At 45.5% G+C, this 21,184-nt stretch overlaps 1 protein-coding gene across 11 annotated transcripts in view; it reads right to left on the bottom strand.

The window, feature by feature from the left end:
• Nucleotides 1-21,184, bottom strand: part of AGAP1 (ArfGAP with GTPase domain, ankyrin repeat and PH domain 1) — a 645,437-nt gene that overhangs the window by 147,746 nt on the left and 476,507 nt on the right. For 9 of the 11 annotated variants that reach the window (XM_005574702.5, XM_005574705.5, XM_005574700.4 and 6 more), the window contains one exon: nucleotides 18,951-19,112. The exons of the other annotated variants lie outside the window; for them this stretch is intronic. In XM_005574702.5, the coding sequence (XP_005574759.1) occupies nucleotides 18,951-19,112 (162 nt within the window). The remainder of the gene's footprint in view (nucleotides 1-18,950; nucleotides 19,113-21,184) is intronic. 11 annotated transcript variants of the gene reach the window in all.

Raw genomic sequence — 21,184 nt, 5'->3', positions numbered from 1 at the left:
AAACTACCGGCCGGGCGCGGTGGCTCAAGCCTGTAATCCCAGCACTTTGGGAGGCCGAGACGGGCGGATCACGAGGTCAGGAGATCGAAACCATCCTGGCTAACACGGTGAAACCCCGTCTCTATTAAGAAATACAAAAAACTAGCCGGGTGAGGTGGCGGGCGCCTGTAGTCCCAGCTACTCGGGAGGCTGAGGCCGGAGAATGGCGTGAACCCGGGAGGCGGAGCTTGCAGTGAGCTGAGATCCGGCCATGCGCTCCAGCCTGGGCGACAGAGCGAGACTCCGTCTCAAAAAAAAAAAAAAAAAAAAAAGAAATACAAACTACCATCAGAGAATACTATAAACACCTCTATGCAAATAAACTAGAAAATCTAGAAGAAATGGATAAATTTCTGGACACATATATCCTACCAAGACTAAACTAGGAAGAAGTCTAATCCCTTAACAGACCAATAACAAGTTCTGAAATTGAGGCAGTAACTAATAGCCTACCAACCAAAAAAAAAATAAATAAATAAATAAAAAAGCCCAGGACCAGACAGATTCACAGCTGAATTCTAACAGAAATACAAAGAGCTGGTACCATTTCTTCTGAAACTATTCCAAACAACTGAAAAGGAGGCACTCCTCCCTAACTCATTTTATGAAGCCAGCATCATCCTGATACCAAAACCAGGAAGAGACACAACAAAAAAAGAAAACTTCAGGCAAATATCCCTGATGAACATTGAGGCGAAAACCTTCAATAAAATACTGGCAAAACAAGTCCAGCAACACATCAAAAAACTTATCCACCACGATCAAGTCGGCTTCATCCCTGGGATGCAAGGTTGGTTCAATATATGCAAATCAATAAATGTTAAACCATCACATAAACAGAACCAAAGATAAAACCACATCATTATATCAATAGATGCAGAAAAGGCCTTCGATAAAATTCAACATCCCTTCATGTTAAAAACTCTCAATAAACTAGGTATTCATGGAACGTATCTCAAAATAGTAAGAGGTATTTATGACAAACCCACAGGCAATATCGTATTGAATGTGCAAAAGCTGGAAGCATTCCTTCTGAAAACTGGTACAAGACAAGGGTGCTCTCTCTCACCACTCCCATTCAACACAGTGTTGGAATTTCTGGCCAGGACAATCAGGCAAGAGAAGGAAATAAAGGGTATGCAAATAGGAAGAGAGGAAGTCAAATTGTCTGTTTGCAGACGACATGATTTTATATTGAGAAAACCCCATCATCTCAGCCTAAAAACTCCTTGAACTAATAAGCAACTTCAGCAGAAAGTCTCAGGATACACAAGATCAATGTGCAAAAATCACAAGCATTCCTTTACACCAACAATAAGCAAGCAGAGAGCCAAATCATGAATGAACTCTCATTCACAATCATTACAAAGAGAATAAAATACCTGGGAATATAACTAACAAGGGATGTGAAGGCTGTCTGCAAGGAGAACTACAAACCACTGCTCAAGGAAATAAGAGAGGACACAAAAAAATGGAAAAACACTCCATCCTCATGGCTGGGAAGAATCAATATGATAAAAATGGCCATACTGCCCAAAGTAATTTACAGATTCAGTGCTATTCCTATGAAACTACCATTGACATTCTCCACAGAATTAGAAAAAACTATTTTAAATTTCATATGGAATCAAAGAAGACCCTGTATAGCCAAAACAATCCTAAGCAAAAAGAACAAATCTGGAGGCATCATGCTACCTGACTTGAAACTACACTACGAGGCTACAGTAACCAAAACAGCATGGTACTGGTACCAAAACAGACATACAGACCAATGGAGCAGAAGAGAGACCTCAGAAATAATACCACACATATACAACCAACTGATCTTTGACAAACCTGACAAAAACAAGCAATGGGGAAAGGGTTTCCTACTCGGTAAATGGTAGTGGGAAAACTGACTAGCTATATGCAGAAAACTGAAATGGGACCCCTTCCTTACACCTTTTACAAAAATTAACTCAAGATGAATTAAAGAGTTAAATGTAAAACCCCAAACCATAAAAACCCTAGAAGAAAACCTAGCCCATACCATTGAGGACATAGACACGTGCAAAGACTTGATGACAAAAATGCCAAAAGCAATGGCAACAAAAGCCAAAATAGACAAATGGGATCTAACTACACTAAAGACCATCCACACAGCAAAAGAAACTATCATCAGAGTGAACAGGCAACCTACAGACTGGGAGAACATTTCTGCAATCTATCCATCTGACAAAGGGCTAATACCCAGAATCTACAAAGAACTTACACAAATTTACAAGAAACACACAACCCCGGCCGGGCGCGGTGGCTCACGCCTGTAATCCCAGCACTTTGGGAGGCCGAGGCAGGCGGATCACAAGGTCAGGAGATCGAGACCGCAGTGAAACCCTGTCTCTACTAAAAATACAAAAAATTAGCCGGGCGTGGTGGCGGGCGCCTGTAGTCCCAGCTACTCAGGAGGCTGAGGCAGGAGAATGGCGTGAACCCGGGAGGCGGAGCTTGCAGTGAGCTGAGATCAGGCCACCGCACTCCAGCCTGGGCGACAGAGCGAGACTCCATCTCAAAAAAAAAAAAAAAAGAAACACACAACCCCATCAAAAAGTGGGCAAAGGATATGAACAGATACTTCTCAAAAGAAGACATTTATGCAGCCAACAAACATATAAAGAAAAGCTCAACATCACTGATCATCAGAGAAATGCAAATCAAAACCACAATGAGATACCATCTCATGCCAGTTAGAATGGTGATTATTAAAAAGTCAGGAAACAAAAGATGCTGGTGAGGCTATGGAGAAATAGGAATGCTTTTACACTGTTGGTGGGAATGTAAATTAGTTCAACCATTGTGGAAGACAATATAGCGATTCCTCAAGGATCTAGAGCCAGAAATACCATTTGATCCAGTAATCCTATTACTGGGTTTATACCCAAAGGAATATAAATCATTCTGCTATAAAGACACATGCACGCATATGTTTATTGCAGCACTATTCACAATAGCAAAGACATGGAACCAACCCAAATGCCCAACAATGACAGACTGGATAAAGAAAATGTGGTACATATACACCATGGAATACTATGAAGTCATAAAAAGGAATGAGATCATATCCTTTGCAGGGACATGGATGAAGCTGGAAGCCATTATCCTCAGCAAACTAAGACAGGAACAGAAAATCAAATACCGTAGGTTCTCACTCATAAGTGGGAGTTGAACACTGAGAACACATGGACACAGAGAGGGGAACACCATATAACAGGGTCTGTTGTGGGGTCAGGGGTGAGGGAAGGGAACTTAGAAGATGGGTCAATAGGTGCGGCAAACCACTATGACACATGTATACCTTTGTAACAAACCTGCACGACCTGTGCATGTATCCTTTTTATTATTTTGTTTTTGAAGAAATAAAGAAAAAAAAGAAAAAAGAATTTGGTGGTTCTTTGAAAAGCTGAACAGAATTACCAGATGACCCAGCAATTCCACTCCCAGGTTTATACCCGGAAAAAACTGAAAACAGGGACTCAAACAGATACTCGTATGACAATGTTCACTGCAGCATCATTCACAATAGCCAAAAGTTGGAAACAATCCAAGTGTCCGTCAACAAACAAAATATAGTAAATCCACACTATGGGATATTGTCCATCCTTAAAAAAGAGTGGTGTATGGACACATGCTACAATATGGAACATCATGCCAAATATAAGATGCCAGACACAAAAAGATCCATATTCAACTATCACATGATTCTATTTATATGAAATATCCAGATGACGCAAATTCACAGACAGAAAACAGATCAGAGGTCACAGGGGCTAGGAGAAGTAGGGGCTGGGGAGTTGTTGCTTCATGGTTAGCAGGTTTCTGTTTGGAGTGAAAAAAATGTTTTGGGAATGGTGGTCATGGTTGTCCAGCACTGTGAATGTGCAAATATAATTCAATGGCACTGAATTGGACACTTAAAAATGATTAAAATGCAAATTTTGTGTTACATACAGCCATGTATCCCCATCGTTAAGTGATGCATTCTGAGAAACGTGTTGTTAGGCAATTTTGCCATTGTGTGACCACCACAGAGTCCATACATAAGCCTAGATGGCGTGGCCTACCACATACCCAGGCTGTGTGCAGAGCCTACTGCTCCCAGGGCATAAACCCATACAGTATGTGACTATACCAAATACTGTCGGTGGCGGTAACACAATGGGAAGTGTGTATTTAAGCATCTAACCATAGAAAAGGCACAGTAAGGACATGGTATTCTAATCTCATGGGACCACCATCACATTACGTGATCCATCATTGAACAAAATGTCGCAATGTGATGCACGACTGTATTTTGCCACAATAAAAAAGTTCAAAGAAAAAAGAAAGAAAAAAAGGGAATAAGAAAGGGAGAAAAAGACAATGATGAAGTTCTGGATGGGAAAAGAAGAGAAATTAAATAAGAGAAGCAAGGACAGCCTTACAGGAAAAAGGAGAATGGAACAGAAAGAGGGAAAGGAGAAAAAGGGGCCAGAATGTAGAAAGTGATGGGAGGTTGGGCTGGGGAGGAGGAACTGAACAAAAGGAGGGGGCCTAGTAAGAGGAGAAGCCCCCTGCCCGGCCCCCAGCCCCGGTGGACGCCCTCCCAGCCGTGTTCCCTGCAGCAGCACTGGTCCTTTGCACACCTGTACAGAGACCCTGCCGCAGCTTCCCCTTGCTGGGCACTTCCATAACCCCCCATCCTGCCCCTTGCACCAGCCCCAGCATCCTGGGAGACCCCTGAGGCCAGCTTCCTCTCCCAGCAAACGGCCCTGCAGCAGTGAGTACACTTCCAGAGACCCTGCAGGCTTATGGAATGTCTCCTCATGCTCACACATCACGCATCTGAACAGTGTGGAGGAGTGTTTTCAAATGCTTTTTAGGGGTTGGGAAAAGAATTAAGACAAGAACTGGATTTGGCCTATACACGAATGGGTATCAAATCTTGTCTCAGAACTCAAGTAAAAGAACTTGGGAAAAAGTAGTTCTCCTGGGCAAACTAAGCTGATGGGCAATCAGAAGTAGAAGGCAACAAGTCACTGATGACATAACATATTAATCTTTGAATGTTCAGAAGGAAAGAAAACCAATTTCCCATCAATGACATTCTGGAACCACTCAGGACACAATGGTGGAAGTCTGGAAAGAATGGCAACCAAGGGCTGGCTTTGGTTCTGCCCTTCCACGAATGGACTGGGCAGGTGTTTCTGTGCTGCTCAAAAGGAAACAGGGCCTAAACCTTCTCTATGTCCCTTCAATGAGCCTGGGAGAGCAGATGAGGAAGAGGAAGGTTGAAAATTCCTATCTTCGGTAGTCCCCTAGAGCCAATGATAACACAAGTTACTTTTACCATGTATGAGTTCTTCAAACCAACACCCCACAACAGCAGTGCCTCATCGGATGAATCATCCCCCCTTCCTTCTGACCACCTAGCGATGACCCTCCCAGTAGATGTCCCCACGTTGTGCAGAATAAAGTAATATTTGGGGGGGAAAATCAAGAAAATAGTGACAGATCTTAAACGGCTGAATTAATTGGCCTGTTGAGGTAATTATATGTTCATTGTAAGAGTGACTCTGCACTCACAGCTAAAAGTGTTTCTGCATGTTTACTGACTCTTTGATTCTCCTTAAATATGAGAAATGGATTTACTTGTCCAGGTAAAATTACCAGGCTGCAAAGAGATCATCATTATATATGCCAGCTTTCCAAAATTACAGCCTTTGAAACTTTGATCATTTGTTCTTCGTGGATCTGATATTTTCCAAGTGCTGTAAAAACGCCTTCTGTCAATCTGCTGAAGCACAGCCTCCAGTAAAATGTCAGAAGTTTTTATGGTTGGAATATTAACTTATTAAAATTAAGAAACACTCTTCAGATAACCCATAATAAAACCCCTTATTTTATATGAACTTATTCTGTAGGAAGAATCCTAGACAAGCCAAGATTTGGAGGCAAGACCACTGAGAAGACAAGCACCCCTTCCAGGGGGAGGGAAGGTCACCGTGGAGACGCGTCAGAGGCAGCGAGCACTGCTGCCCTCACCTGGATCGGTGGCCCTATTGCCGCTTTCTATGTCTATGGCCTTGAGCAAGTTACTTAAACTTTATGACCCTCGGTAACCTCGGTTATAAAAATGCGGATAATGGCACCCACACCTCCCAGGTTTTTGTGAGGGTTATGAGACGCTGTGAGCAAAGCATTTAAGCCCAGTGCCTGACACATGGCAATAGTCAATAATTGATTGTGATGATATTGCTAATAGATTGACAACTATGAGTTTCTGTTTTGAGATTGATTTCCTCTCTGAAAGAGGCATCGCTAAATGTGTATTCTGGTAGAAAATATTTTATTTTCATGAAATTCAGAAAGAAAAAAAATACCACTGTGTGTGTGTGTGTGTGTGTGTGTGTGTGTGTGTGTGTGTGTACGCATGGAACATGAACTTAGAAATCCTGGTCAGCTCTCTCAGGGGTGTTCTGGTAACCATGCCTACAGTATATCATGGCTTCTGCAGAAAACCAACTGAAGGGGAAAATCATTCCTACCTGAAGAAAGCAAGAAAGATCCAAATGAAAAATCAAGCCAAAGAACAAAGCTACCTATTTATTCAATTAAGAAGAGTCAAATCAAGTGATTGAAATACCTGCTGGAGCAATGCTAGGACTCTCATCCCTCACATAAGCTTAGTGACCAGAGGCCCCCAGGCAGCGTGTCTTGGCAAGTTCAAGACAGACTTTGAGAGACATCTCACAGTGATCACATACTCTGAGGTGTCCAGTTCCTTAAGCCTTGCAGAAAATGTTAAAAACAAAAAACAAAAAACACCTTAGAAATTGTCCTAACAATTCTAAGACAATCCTTAAGACAAGAATCGGAATTAACAGCATAACATGAGGAGGCAAAAAAACTTGGTTTATACCGGTTTTCACTTCTACATAGTAACACTGGTTTAATTGTCTGACTTTCCTAACAGGCAACATCATGCCTCATTCTGGTAGGAAACAATCCCATCCTTTCAAATGTCCCCAGACTTCAAGATCAATAGCAAGGGGAGGGAGGAAACAATGGGAAAAGCCTTTTGGGCACAGGGTAGCAGGCTGAGCCCAAACCCAGCAATGCTGACATGAGCTCCATGGTCACACGGAGCGACCACTCAACAGTAGGAAGAATTCTCTGCCTATTTTCCTGCAGATGAAAATATCTTTAGATAATTAATGCTTTTATGCCAAGATGGAAACTAACCGCCAGATCTCCTCAAAGCTTGGAGCCTCCCCTGGATCAATCCGGGAACCTGAACACGGTGGCCACATAATTGAACCTGTCCTCGACGCTCAACATGTGTGCTCAGCGGCAAATGCGGTGAGATATCTTAAATATTATCAAACACTGTTATCATTAAACAGAAATTAGATGGAAACAAGGGAAGCCTAACAATTGACTAGGAGTTCGGATGCTCTCAATGGCTAATATGTCCATTTTTCACCTGAAGCCCTCTCCAAACGCAGTTTTGCTATTAAGCAAAACCCAAAGAAAGGTAATCAATTCCAACTAAAAAGCACTTATCCTGGGATGACGACGTACAAGGCACTTCAAACCCCTGGCTGCCTGCCAAAACCCAGACAACAGCCATCAATGTTTCCGACTATTCGAGGAGCACAGGGGCCATGCATAATTGACTAGAAGATGGGCTAAAACTGTGCCCAATCAGTGTGTGATCAAAAACGCGTGGAATATTCAGCGCCACTTGATTACACGGAGGTTCGTCCTTTCACTCTCCTCATGAAATCTCTTCAAGGTCCACAGTACTGTAATAAGATCATTACTGTCAAGCGGTACGAATCGCAGGCAATGAGTCTTGGGATAGGGAGTCATACTTCACAAGCTCCCCTGCTTTCTCTTGCTCTCTTTTTTTTGTATTTTACTGCATGCAGAGGCAGCAAGGCGACGAGGTGGCAGATAATGATCACATCACTGTGTGGCAACTAGAAAGGCACTTTTAAGAAAAAGCAGAGCGAAATCAGCTTAAGAGAAAACTAAAACATTTTTCCTTTGCTTTTTTCCACTTAAAAAAATTAAATAGAATTAAACTGTGTGCAGTAGGCACTTTTCATGAACTCTGATACAATGTCATTGATTTTACCCATTTGATAGATTTTCATATTGCAGCAAAGCCCATTACCCCACAGACAAATGGCCAATTTTCTCCATGTCCCACGTGCACAAGAGGCCCTTGTGAAGTTGTGTGTGCGTGCACGGCAATGCCTGCTGAAGCGTTCACTGCGCCTGTCCTTTCATTGGCTCCACACCCTGCTGCCTATGGTATGTCTGAGATGAGAAAGGGGTGGAGTGGAAAGCCAAGAGGGTATTAGCAAAGATTACTAAATAAACACACAAAGTTTATCTCAACTATACCTTCTCCAAAGCATGAATAATACATCGTGATAAAATGAGAGTGAGTCAGTAACCATGATCGGACCCCGCAGCCAGGCGAGACAGGCATTTGATTAACACTTAAATCAGCGATGCAGGATTCAAATGAACGATGGGAGGGCTTAATCAATCGCCACCCTCCTCCCTCCAACCTCAAACTGCCCTTAAAAATGCGCACTCTAGCTGGCTGTGGTGATACATGCTTGTAAATGGCAGAAACTCAGGAAGCTGACATGGGAGGATCTCTTGAGACCAGGGATTTGAGACTAGCCTGGACAACACAGCGAGACCACATCCCAAAAACAACACAAATACACTTCTCTCATCCAAAAAAAAAAAAAGGCGTATCAATCTTAAAACGAACAGGAAAACTGGGTTTACTGCATCTGAATTAAATGTCCATAAGTCCAAAAAAATTTCAAGAGATGTCCCCTTGTAACACAGCCCATCTTATCCTGTAGGTTCTAACTGTCAGCAAAGCAGCTGAAGCAGCGATTTACATCTTTGTTAACAAACGTATCAGAGTGTGTGTGCACTGTTTGCAAGGAAGCCATACCACAACCCCACAGGCCTCCTGAGAAGCCCAGCAAAGGAATGACTGTTTCCCAGTTCTCAAGGGCAGTGGTGGGGATCCGTGGGCACGGCCCTGCTGTGCTGCAGAAGTGGATATGCACAGAGGGAGAAGCAACTCTGAGAGCCACAGGATTGAGAGTCAGAGGCCTACAGAAGGCTCTCCTCCCACTCCAATCCCCTGAAGCCTTTTCCAGGTTAACAGATGAAATGCAAAGCAAAATACAGACTTCCAAGTCCCAGAGGCCACTCATCTACTGGCCTTGGGCAAATTACTCAACTTTATTCAACCCTCTTCCTCATTTGTGACAACAGAAATGCCACCACACACCTGCCAGCACTGCACAGGGTTGTTTTAAGGATGCAATGAGGTAGCGCACATTTACGAGCAGGCAGTAAATCCATGGTGTCCTTCCTTTGCATTGGATGATGTCTCCTGACAACAAATCCAAGACTCGGGAGGGAAGAGTGAAGAGGAAAGGACAGCTGTGATCTGTCCAAGCAGTTTCTGACCTGAGAGAGTCCATGAAATATTTTCCTTAAATGGCATATGGTGGGTGGATGAGTGGGTGGGTGGGGGCCATAGGGACATTAATCCCACAACCAGGAATAGAAAGTGGCATGGTTTTACACACTGAATGTTTGTCTCCCCCAAAATTCACATGTTGTAGCTGTAACTCCTCACCCCACCAACGTGCTGGTATTTGGAGACTGGGCCTTTGGGAGGTGATGAGGGTTAGACGAGGCCATGAGGGCTGGGCCCTCATGATGGGATGGGTGTTCTTATAAGAAAAAGAAGAGCTTCTCTGTGTGTGTGTGTGCACACCACAGAAGGGCCACATGAGGACACAGCAAACAAAGGGCCACCTGCAAGCCAGGAAGAGAGTTCTCCCTAGGAACAGAGTCAGTTGGCACCGTGATCTTGGACTTCGCAGCCTACAGAACCATGAGAAATGAGTTTCTGCTGGTTAAGCCCCCAGTCTGTGGCATTTTGATATGGCAGGCTAAGACAAACGGTAGGTGCAATTTTATTTCATCCTCCCCATTTGCCAAGTTGCTTCCACATAGACTAAGTTTTACATTAGTCAATATCCCTTTTGTTTTACATCTTTAGACAGAGGAACGAAGTCGCCACTGCCTGTGAGATAAAACACTGCCTAGTTTCCTTATTGCCAGGGCTGGGAGGAAAGACAAAGCGAGCTCAGCTAGAACATCTGAAAATATAACCCCCTGGGCATCTCTACTTCCCGAAGCCCAGGCCGCACGTGTCTAACAGAGCATGGGAACATCTGAGGGCTGCTGAGGCCGAGAAAAATGCCCTTGTGCATGAGATGAGAACCTCTCATACCTTGCTGCTGAACATTTCAATCTGCATCCCTGTACTTTGTGTGTAAAATACATGCAGCTGAGAAAGTATAAAAGAGTAGATGAGGATTTAGAATAGTAAGGAAGACACAAGTTGAACAGCACTGGCCGCCAGAACCAGCCCCTCTTCCGGCTTCAGGACCTTGGTCAGAGTGGACCATAATTTCACCGTGGCTTAAATGACATACAAAGAGCCTGAGAGCTCAAACATTTTGAGACCATCAAGAAAAGACTTCAAGACAGATCCTAGATTCTGATGAAAGTCGACCAACGCAGGGTCTCTCAAGCTAGCCCGAATTATACTCCCAGGGTGCACAGAGGAAAACATGGTGTCCCGAGTTCTCTGCTGGTGGACACCAGAGCCCGTGAGCAGCTCATGCTAACCGAGCCTCACTTACAGGAGAGAATCTCAAAGTCTAGCTAAAAAAAGGAGGTGAGGTCCGTCACATTTCTGTATCTTAGAAAGGGATCTTGTGAGTAGTCAGCATTTTTCAAAGGCGAGTTTATACTTCTGTGTAGCAGGAGGCTAAGGAGCTCAAACGCTTGTCTGTGGTGTCAAGAGTTGCCTAGGTACCCCCAGGAGCTCCAAGCCACCTCCTTACAAGATTTAGTTTGTTTTGACTTTTCAGATTGTTTCCTTTTTTTCTCCTTGGAATAGCAGATATTTCATTCTCTGTAGAATGTGTGTGAGTGTCTATTGCCCTTTGGGGAACCTCCCTGAGGTCCTCCAGGCAGCTGGGGGTGCCCTGTGCTCCTGCATATCCAAGTTTCCCAGCGTGTTTCTACTTTCTCCACTGGTCTATGTGCGTCCTGATGGCTGGGCTGCTTCAGTTAACGTCCCATCCAGCATCAGACAAAACTCTTGCGTGCAGTACGTGCTCAATGAACGTTCTTGGACCTGAATCTAACCCCTTTAAGTTTGCGTGTGCTTAAAAAAATTAAAAACAAACAAACAAACAAAACCACACTACCAAAAATCCTTCTGTGCATCAGTTCATCATGATGGAATCCTCTGTTCTGGCTGCCCCTGCTGTGATCGACTCATCTTTGTTTATTTCTGACCTGCCGGCTTCCACAAAGGATCTGAGAGCGCTTACAGCTTGTGTGTGTTTGTGGCGGCCGGACCGTACCCTGCAGGATGGCTTTTGAGTCAACTGTGCCCAATCTACAATGTCAATGTCTAGAGTAAACACAGATGATCTACTCAATTTCAGCAACTTCATTCTCTTAGAAGCTGGAGTTACAACCTGAGAGCAAACTGTCTTTGGAAAAGTCATCTAGTTTGTAGGGAGGAGGCAAGTCCATCAGGATACATGACAGCTCAAGGGTGAGGAAACCCAGCCAGTCTCCCGATACCCTTAGCAGAGTCAAATGACTGCATTGCCAGTGTATCTCCCAGGAAAATGTTCTGATTCTTGGTTTTCCACATTCGCTATAATGAACTGTTCAACTTAACTGTTCAGATGCACTAACCAGTGGTTCACCAATAAGAAAGTTTAATTAAGAAGTCCTTATTGTATCAAAAAGTACTGTTGATTATGCAGTTTTTAACGGAGCTGATTGTGGAGACTTCTTGTTCCCTTTCCAGGATAGCTGCCAATGGTAAACAAGGAGCAGACACGGGAGGTGCCAGTGGAACGTTGACGGAGATGAAAAGGAGAAAACCCGAGGGAGGAATGACATTAACACTCGTGCAACTGGATCTCCCCTCCAGCTTCCTCCAAATAACACAGAATTCAATGTGAAAGCCCCTCTAGACCGGATATAAACCTGGAAGGTAACAGTTTCCGGGCCCTGACACCTTGCCAGTCATGTGCTCACCATCACGTGCATACTAATTGCACCCCAGGAGTGAGAACAGATGAGAACCTTGTGCTAATAAGACTCTTACAACCTTGTTATATTCTAAATAACAAAACAAACACACTGTCCTCCCAATCACAGCATGCGAAATCCCCAAACTACCCAGAAATGGCTCAAGCTGCATGACAGTCCATCTAACTGGATGGTTACAGATTAACTGAGAGCTTCCACGCACCCACGTATTGCTTTTCTGTAATAATGAGTATGCAAGAAAAAAAACAAAACAAAACAAAAAAATACCGTACGTTACGCATGCACGACTCTTTAATTTCTCTCCAAAGTGCCTTCCAAAACATCAACTAACTAACATAAAAAAAAAAGTCCTAAGGTAAAAGGTAACTGATCAAGAAGAGCAACATCTGTTTCTTAGCATCTAAGTAAAAACAAAACTCCATTTTGTGACTAATTAAATCACCACCACTGGCGTTTAAAGTTGTAAATAGGCAACATTTAATGAAAAAGTAATGCTTTCTGCAGTTTTATTAAATAAGATAACCATTATGTGCTCAATCTGCACAATAAAAATTAAGCTCTACAACAGGTTAGCCTTCCCTAACTTTTACAACTCAGTGCGTTTTTGTGCTTCTTCTGAATTCCCATGCCTTTCTCGAATATTCTGCCTGACATCCTCGTTATAGTTTCTTGCATGTCTTATCTCCATAATCAGGCTCTAAACTCCTTGGAGAGAGAGAGGAACTGAGTTTCATTTCTCAACGTCTCCCATGGAGCCAAACACACAACGCTCTCCCTGTGGTGGTTGCTTCATATTTGATGAAAGAATAAAATGATCCACAATTTCAGGTTCTCCTTTGAAAGAGTGAAGGGAAACTAAGTCCTGGGTGACCTCTGCAACTCTGCAGTTAATGAAATTTGTCAACATTTCATTGCTCAGTGAGTGCAGCTGTGATGAGCAATTCATTTTCTACCATAACAGTGAGAGGCCCGTTTGTGACTTACCCTCTACAGGAGAATCTTTCAATATCCATCCAGGATCAACCACGCAATGGTGCGATAAAGACCAGAATGAACAACCAAAGGAACAAGATGAGAAGGATAAAATAAATTCCCTTCTGAGACCTTCAGAACAAAGCGCTGTGAACCCAAGAGGGGGAAAACACCAGGATTTCTGCATACCCTCTCGTATAATAAGATTGGGTAAATCCAGCCCGGTCCTGCATTTTTAAAGAAAGATCTTTGCTACACAACTTCTAGATGTTATGAGACATATAAAAGTCAGTGTCTTTACATGGAATCTGAGAAATATCAAGGAAGCTATTCAGTGTGCCCCACTCCCAGATTCAAAAGCAGCTCCACATACCTCAAAGACTTGCTTTTTGCCTGGTGGAAAGAGTTTGAGGCAGAGAATCAAGAGACAGTTCTGTCACCTACCAGCAATCTGACCCTGGACAAGAAAGCCACTTAACCTCTCTCTACTTCAGCCTTTTCACTGGGGAAACAGGGAAATTAGCACTTGATGCAAACTTGCATGAATGTTATAAAACTAACGAGAACCACCAGGTTCGGGGCCACAGAATGGGACTGCAGAGACCGTTCATTTTAGCAATGACAACCTCACTACTGGACCCGAGATAAGAAGATGCCCAGAAAGTATTGTAATTCAAAGACAATGCCAAGAGGTGACAAGCCATTAAAGATCTGGAAAATCCCAGATCTTTTCCAGGTGCTTTTCCCTGGAAACATACCCTTAAACTCGGACCTGGTCGGGAATCCAGGGCCGTGGTGCAATCACGTTCCAGAGCCTGGGTTCCTCTACCATGGTCCAACCCATGCAGACCCCATGCAGAGTCAGGGTCACTCCCTCTCAGGTGGCCCTGGTTCATAGAGCTTTTCCTAGGGTTCTTAATATCAGAACCAAAATACATCTCCTTGAGGCTTCGACCCATCAGGTCCCATGGTTACCACCTGGGCCATCCAGGACAAGTCGGGCTGCCCTTCACTCGGCAGACTTTCCACCAGCTGGTCACAGTCTCCGTGCCTCATGACCCTCATCCTCATCACCACCCTTTTCTCCAGTCACTGCATGCTCCCTCCATGCACGGGCTTCAGGCCCCGTCATCATCCTGCCCAGTCACATCTCAAGTTCCTTCCACTGGTCTACAGTGACCAGGCAGCACAGCAGCCCGCCTGTGATGTAAGAGCCTAGTGGTGGGCTCCGTCATCCACACATCTCCTGGTAATCCTCAGGACCCAAAACATACACAACAAGGTAAGGGATTCTCCAGTCACAGTCCCTGCTCCTGCATCTTTCCAGATTCATCCGATTCATGTTAAATTGTAAACCTAAGAAAATAAATGCTCTCCTTAGGCTGGGGTCTGACACCCTCTGCCATCTGGTGCAGAACAAAGTGGCCGTTCTTCAGCAAAAAGAGCACAGCAAGGACCTGTGCAGGGAGAAACTCAATGGCAGGAACGGCCCTATGTCCACCGGTCACCCTGACAGCCCCGTGCAGACACAGCGTTTCTGGGTTTGCAGCAGCAGATACTGATGATTCCTACCATTAGCCTTTACTTTCTGCATAAGCGCGCCACAGAGGTAAGAAACAGCCAGAGTGAGAACCTCTGCGCTCGGCTAGGAGTCTAGGAAGACCTTCTGGCAGGGTCCTTGTCGCGCACAGCTGGGGAAGGGCGCCGAGGTCTGTTCAGGAAGCCGCGAGGGCTCCCTGGGCCAAGCTAAAGCCAGACCCTGGGGGATGATGGATGGGAGCACACACGCGTGCCCTCTAGAGGCTTCGTTTCCTGTGCTTGCGGACCACCAGCAGAGTGGCATGGCACAGGCGGCAGGAGGTGCTGTGAAAGACGAACACCCTACGGCTTCCGCTGGTTTTGTCTTGGTCCTGGGAGCCAACTGTGTGAACTGGCATCCGGGGCTCTCAGGCCTTTTGGCTTCTGGTTGGATTTGGTCAAGGAGGGGCCACTGGAGACCAGTGGGAGGGAGAAGAGTGAGGTCACCCTCACCCTCCCGGTCACCACCGCTGGATGTGTCTCTCTTGAAGGCCACAGATCCTAGCTGGAAGCTTTCCCAGATACTTGCCCTCTCTTCGCCCCATTACATCCCAGGTTCTACACCAAACCCACCACTCTCCCCGCACCTCTGCAGACAGTCCCAGGAAGACTCTCCTTGGTGAGCCAGCTTGCGAGCCCCATCCCATTCCAGATTCATCAGCTGACTTCAATGCATTCTACTGACCAATGGATTCAAAGGACCCTGAAGAATTTGCTGACTTCAATGGAATTTTATTTTTCTTATACTCTAAAGAGATTTGAACCTAGTTATTTGTTCCAATAGGTTATGTTAAAAACCATAAAATGCAACTACTTAACACACATCTTCTATACAACTTTTTATATCTGTAATTCCAACTTTTCAGCACTTGGTCAGGCGACAGAGAACACACTAGAAGTAACTAGTCACAGAGCCTTGCAGGAAAGAGAAGCAGAAATGGTTTCTTATAACTGAACAGTATTCTTAGAACATAAAATACAGGCCAGGTGTGGTGACTCATGCCTGTAATCCCAGCATTTTGGGAGGCTGAGGTGGGAGGATTGCCTGAGCCCAGGAGTTCAAGACCAGGCTGGGCAAAAGAGTGAAACTCCGTTTCTACAAAAATACAAAAAATTAGTCAGGGGTCATGGTGCCTGCCTGTGGTCCCAGCTACTTGGGAGGCCGAGGTGGGAGGATCACTTGAACCTGGGAGGTCGAGGCTGCAGTGAGCCATGATCGTACCACTGCACCCCAGCCTGGGTGACAGAGTGAGACTCTGTCTCAAAAAATACAATCAATCAATCAATCAATGAATAAAATAAAACAAAACATATATAACTAGCTTTATTTTCAAGAACAGAATGTTTAATTTGGGTGTTTTACACAATGTACTTTGAAGGAATTAACAGTATATAAAACGATCAAAAACATCGTATATCATTGAATCTACAATGATAAGATATGTTCTGACTTTAGAGATGTTACAATTTGGGGGGAAAACATGGCTTTGAAAAAATGAAATATAGACTGTTTCATAAAAGCGACTCATTTGTAGTCTGATAGGTAACTTTTCCCAGGGAAAAATGATACATTTTCTTTTTATAAATAACTTATGACTTATTTTCTATTGGAAAGATGTCATAGCCGCTGACATAGAGACCAGACTCTCCTAATTAGAGAGTGGGTGGTTCCCTCGAAACCTCTGCCTTGGACTTCCAAACACACGCCACCCACTTACACATCCATGTTTGAGACACTTGCCATTTCCTCATCTCGGAGTTTCCATGGTGCCTGAAATCTTTCTGCTGGTGTTACCACTTCGGCAGTAAGACCCTTTAAGGAAAGGGGTCCCCAGTTGCTGCTTGGACACAGCCCGTCTCAGCCTTGGTATCCACTATTGCCTGGCACCCACATACCATCCCACTCACTCAGCAAGTGGACTCGAAACATCAGGCATCCAACATGGTCACGGTCACTTGTCAAACTTCCTTCAAACGCACCCGTGCTGAAGGGAACACTGGGTAGTACCAGCTGCTCAATTAAATGTGCAGAAATGCTACCATAAATACTGATTTATGGTAGCGCCCCCTCCCCGCCCCCATTCACTTGTTTACACAGCAGTCAACACGTGGGTGGGATAACGAAAGTGTATCTAAGTGGCAACGGTCAGTTCCTACCAGGCTGTGCATTAAAAAAACCCACAGAACTCGACTGGAAACACACAACAAATGCAAGAAGACGTGTACCTGTGAAAATGAGCACACAGCCTGACCCTGAAGGGAATCTAACCCCTGCCCCTGTGTGTGCAGCCTGGGGGTGTGGAGGGCACAGGCTGCCCACCCTGGGGGAGGCTAACCTTCTTCCCAATCAGGGAGGGGTGGCTGCACGGGCTTGCCAGGGTGATTTTTGCCAAACAGTTGCCTGAAGGAGTCTTACCAACACAAAGCGCTTGTGGCTGAATCCGTTTTCAGTGGGAAGGTCAGTGGCACCTGTGGCTGCTCTGACCCGTAACCATTACTTTCCACCATCGCTGACTTAACGGAATTATCCTCACTCACCACTACATGAGAAAAATCTTTTTTTTTTTTTTTAAAGACAGAGTCTCACTCTGTCGCCCAGGCTGGAGTGCAGTGGTGTGGTCTCAGTTTACTGCAACCTCCACCTCCTGGGTTCAATCAGCTCTCCCGCCGCAGCCTCCCAAGTAGCTGGGATTACAGGTGCGCGCCACCACACCCGGCTCATTTTTGTATTTCTAGTAGAGACGGAGTTTCATCATGTTGGCCAGGCTGGTCTCAAACTCCTGACGTCACGTGATCTTCCTGCCTTGGCCTCCCAAAATGCTGGGATTACAGGTGTAAGCCACCGTGCCCGGCCGAAAAATCAGTTTTTATTGCTTCAATATGTTAGCAGAAAGCTTATAGGAGGCAAAACGGGAAGAAATGTCGTGAAGGAGAAAGGCTTCCAACCGTTCTGCAGGGGCTGGCGGGCTACTCAGAGTTCTGAACTTCAGCTTCCTGATGATGAAGGAAATGATGCTCCCCGCCTCGGGCGTTATGGAAACACACAACACACCCCACGCTCTGCCCCTTCCCTGCTAACACACGCACCTTGGGTTCACGCACTCCGCTCTGGACATGCGGAGGGGACGGGCCACTCCCTCTAATGTGGCCACTGTCTGATAGCTCGCGGGTTTGAACCCTCAATTGAGCAGAGTATCTGGAAAAAGCGTGGCAGCCATAGAGAAAGGACGGAAGCCATAAAGGTTGCCCCTGGGCACGAGACCCTTGCTGAAGACACGCTTTTACCATTGCCGGTCTCACAGGTATAACCACACTCTCTTACCACTGCCGGTCTCACAGGCAACAATTCATGTTCTGACAACAAGGTTCTCAAATGTTAATTTTTCCTTTTAAGTATTCCTTTGTTACAACTGCGCTAATTTTACCTCTCATAATGTGGGGTGTTTGTGTGTATGTGTGTGTATGTATGCATGCACTCACGTGTCTCTACTTGCATCTATGGAATTAAAAAAAGGGAATTCATTTGGAGGAGCCACTTCAGGAAGCTCAGCTTCAGCCATCAGTGGCAATAAAAATGAAGTAAGGACTCAGGTGAAAGGAGACCTCACAATGAGCGGTGACAACTGGAATATTAATAGAGCCCACATACCAGAAAGAGCTGATGGACATTAACAGAAGAGGTGTTTATCATAACACGTTGCTAAAAGCTGAAATCAAGGCAGGTGTCTGGTTAGTTAAGAGTCACCAATATCAGAGACGATTCCTAAACTAGAAGTAGGCACCGTCCCCAGCAGAGTCACGCAGCATGGCCCGCCTTGGCTGGAGAGGACACTCGCCCAGGCTGCCAGGGTGGGCGAGACCTCAGAACCGGATCAGGCTCGTAGCTGGGAGACCAGCACTCCTACCAGCTACCAGCAACAGCGGCCAAGAGTGAGAGCAGATTTGGTTGAGAAACATGAGAATCAGACAGTGATGAAAAGGTCCCAAGGGCCCTCTAGTGCCACCTTGCAAACAGAAAGCACATTCGGTGACCAGCATTACTGTGCATTTGTGGTGCTAAGGGTGTCTAATTTCACACATTTGAAGAATAACAAAAGAATTTTCCGAAGTGGAGACTCTCTCCCTGGGCACCCCGGAGCCCTTACCTTCAGCAGTGCCGGACAGGCCATCGGCTTTGAAGTTGCTAGTGCTTTTCTTCCTTCGGTGCTTCTTTCTGTTGGCGTGAGGGGAGGGGGGCGGGTCGAGCTTGGGGCTGGTGGTGCTGGAGATGCTGGGGCTGGAGCATACGGAGTCACCCAGCCCCGTGTCTGCCGTTGGACCGGAAAAGGCAAAAAAATGCAGAGAGTGAGCACTTACAAAGTAGAGTACGCAGAAACAGCACAGCCACGCTCCTCCCACATCACACGGGGTCCTGCAAGTAACATCCCATCACTGCATTGCTGGGTTGGAGGCCCAGAGCCTCTGGTATGAGATGGGCTCAGTCCCCCTTGCTCTACTGTGCCACCTGCCATCTAAAAACAAGCATTTATTTTTCTATCACCAGCATGCTGTGGATAAGTTCTCCTTCTCTCCTTTGCATGACTGGAGCTCTGCAAAAGGAAAGGGGTGAGTTTATGCTTTTTAGTTGTCTTTCTCTTCTTAAAATTACCTTGATATGTTAGAAATGAAAACGATGCATTTAGGAATACATTTGGAAATATCATCTGAAATGGGTTTGACTCCTGTGGGTGCGCAGGATAAGGGATTCCTGATCCTTTCTTCTGGCCTCAATATTACAGATGACTGTAACTTCACCTTGTTTTATTATCAGTGAAAAATTCTATGCTATGTTTCTCTCTCTCTCACCAATGTCCAGTGACAGTGTTTGGAAGTCGATATAGCAGGCCTGCCAATTTTTGATTCACTGAAGCCACTTAAATTTCAAAACCAGTGCACACGTGATTATTCACTGTAAGTGAAACTCTCAATGTATTATGTCCATTTGTATCTTATCAAAGAGAAGGCCAAAGTGGTATTAAATAACCAGAACGCACATATAATTCAACCAGGGTGGAAAAGTACACTGAACATGTGCAGGAAAAACAGGTGGTGCGTGCCTCTGGAGTCTTGAAAAGTTTTTGTTTTACGATTCAGCATCTTTAAGTCCAAAGTCAGAGTTCTGTGCAGCACACTGCACCCATTCAGCTGATTTTTTGAGCACTGACTGTAAGCCAGCAGCTTTTCGAGATGCTGGGAGCCGCCACTGATTGAGGAGAAACAGATAAAACATTCCTGCCCCCAGTGGGAACCCTCTAAAGTGGAGTGGCAGTGACATGGCAGCCGGGCTAGAACCTAGAGTCCACCAGAAGCTGGTAAGAGTTACGGGAAAGACAGAATAGGAACACGGGGCATTGAGGCTAGGAGGTCTGGGAGAGGTGGCAGCAATGGGGGGTGTCATTTAAAACAGGGTAGCTGGGGCAGGTCTCACTGAGCAGGGGACACTGAGTTAAGACTTGAAAATGGCAGAGGAGTGAGAAGGTAATGAGGGCAGAGAAACAGCCAGAGCCTGGCTCTAAGGAGGGAGCCTGGTGTGTTCCAGAAACGGAGAGGGGGCCGGAGTGGCGGCGGCCGGTGTGGGTGGGGGAGGCCTGTGGAAGGTGGCACTGGAGAGGAGGGGGCTCGTGGGCCACCGTGAGGACCCTCTCCTGTGCTTTGGGGGAAATGGGGAGCCACTGCAGGGTTTTGAGCAGAACAGTGACATGATTTCAAATATAAAGATAATGGAAATCAAAATGAATTGAAAATATGTATATTTTGCAAAGTTCTAGGAATTTTTATTTTATGTTGAGAAATGCAAAAACATTCAATTTAAGGTATCTGAGAAATACATATGGTCCCAAGAACACCCCGATGCACGTTCCCGGCCGCCCTAAGGCAGAGACCCTTTGCCCCTCTCTGCACGGTGGGAAGCGTCACCTGTTATTGCACGCACCCTTTACACGCGGAAGAAGAGGGCTGTGGGGAGCTTCTCCTGCGAAGGGGGTGAAGGGCCACTCCAGGGTTCCTGCAGGGCAGCCCAGGCGGCACTGGACACCATGAGACCCCTGCGACTGTGTCAACCGTGTGCACTCCTTGTGGGTGGACACTCACTCACAAAAGGTGGAAGGTCCCTTCACCACTTTAAGGAGTTGCGAGAAATGTGGCAATTCGGTGTCTCAGCGACTTTCCCTCTACTAGGGCGGAGGTGCTTCCTATGTACGCACATCCTTAGATGCAGAGGCACACGGACAGGTCAGTGTCCCCTGGTGGCAGGTGGGAGGGAGGTAACGTCAATGGCAGAAATCTGGCTGTCAGCTTCCTGGGGCATCACTGCTGTGACTCCACCATCACGGCTCCTCTA

This window comes from Macaca fascicularis, chromosome 12 (genome assembly GCF_037993035.2).
Source record: "Macaca fascicularis isolate 582-1 chromosome 12, T2T-MFA8v1.1".
Classification (NCBI taxonomy): Eukaryota; Metazoa; Chordata; class Mammalia; order Primates; family Cercopithecidae; genus Macaca; species Macaca fascicularis.
The sequence above is the reverse complement of the archived record's forward strand: the minus strand, read 5'-3'. Positions and strand labels throughout refer to the sequence as shown.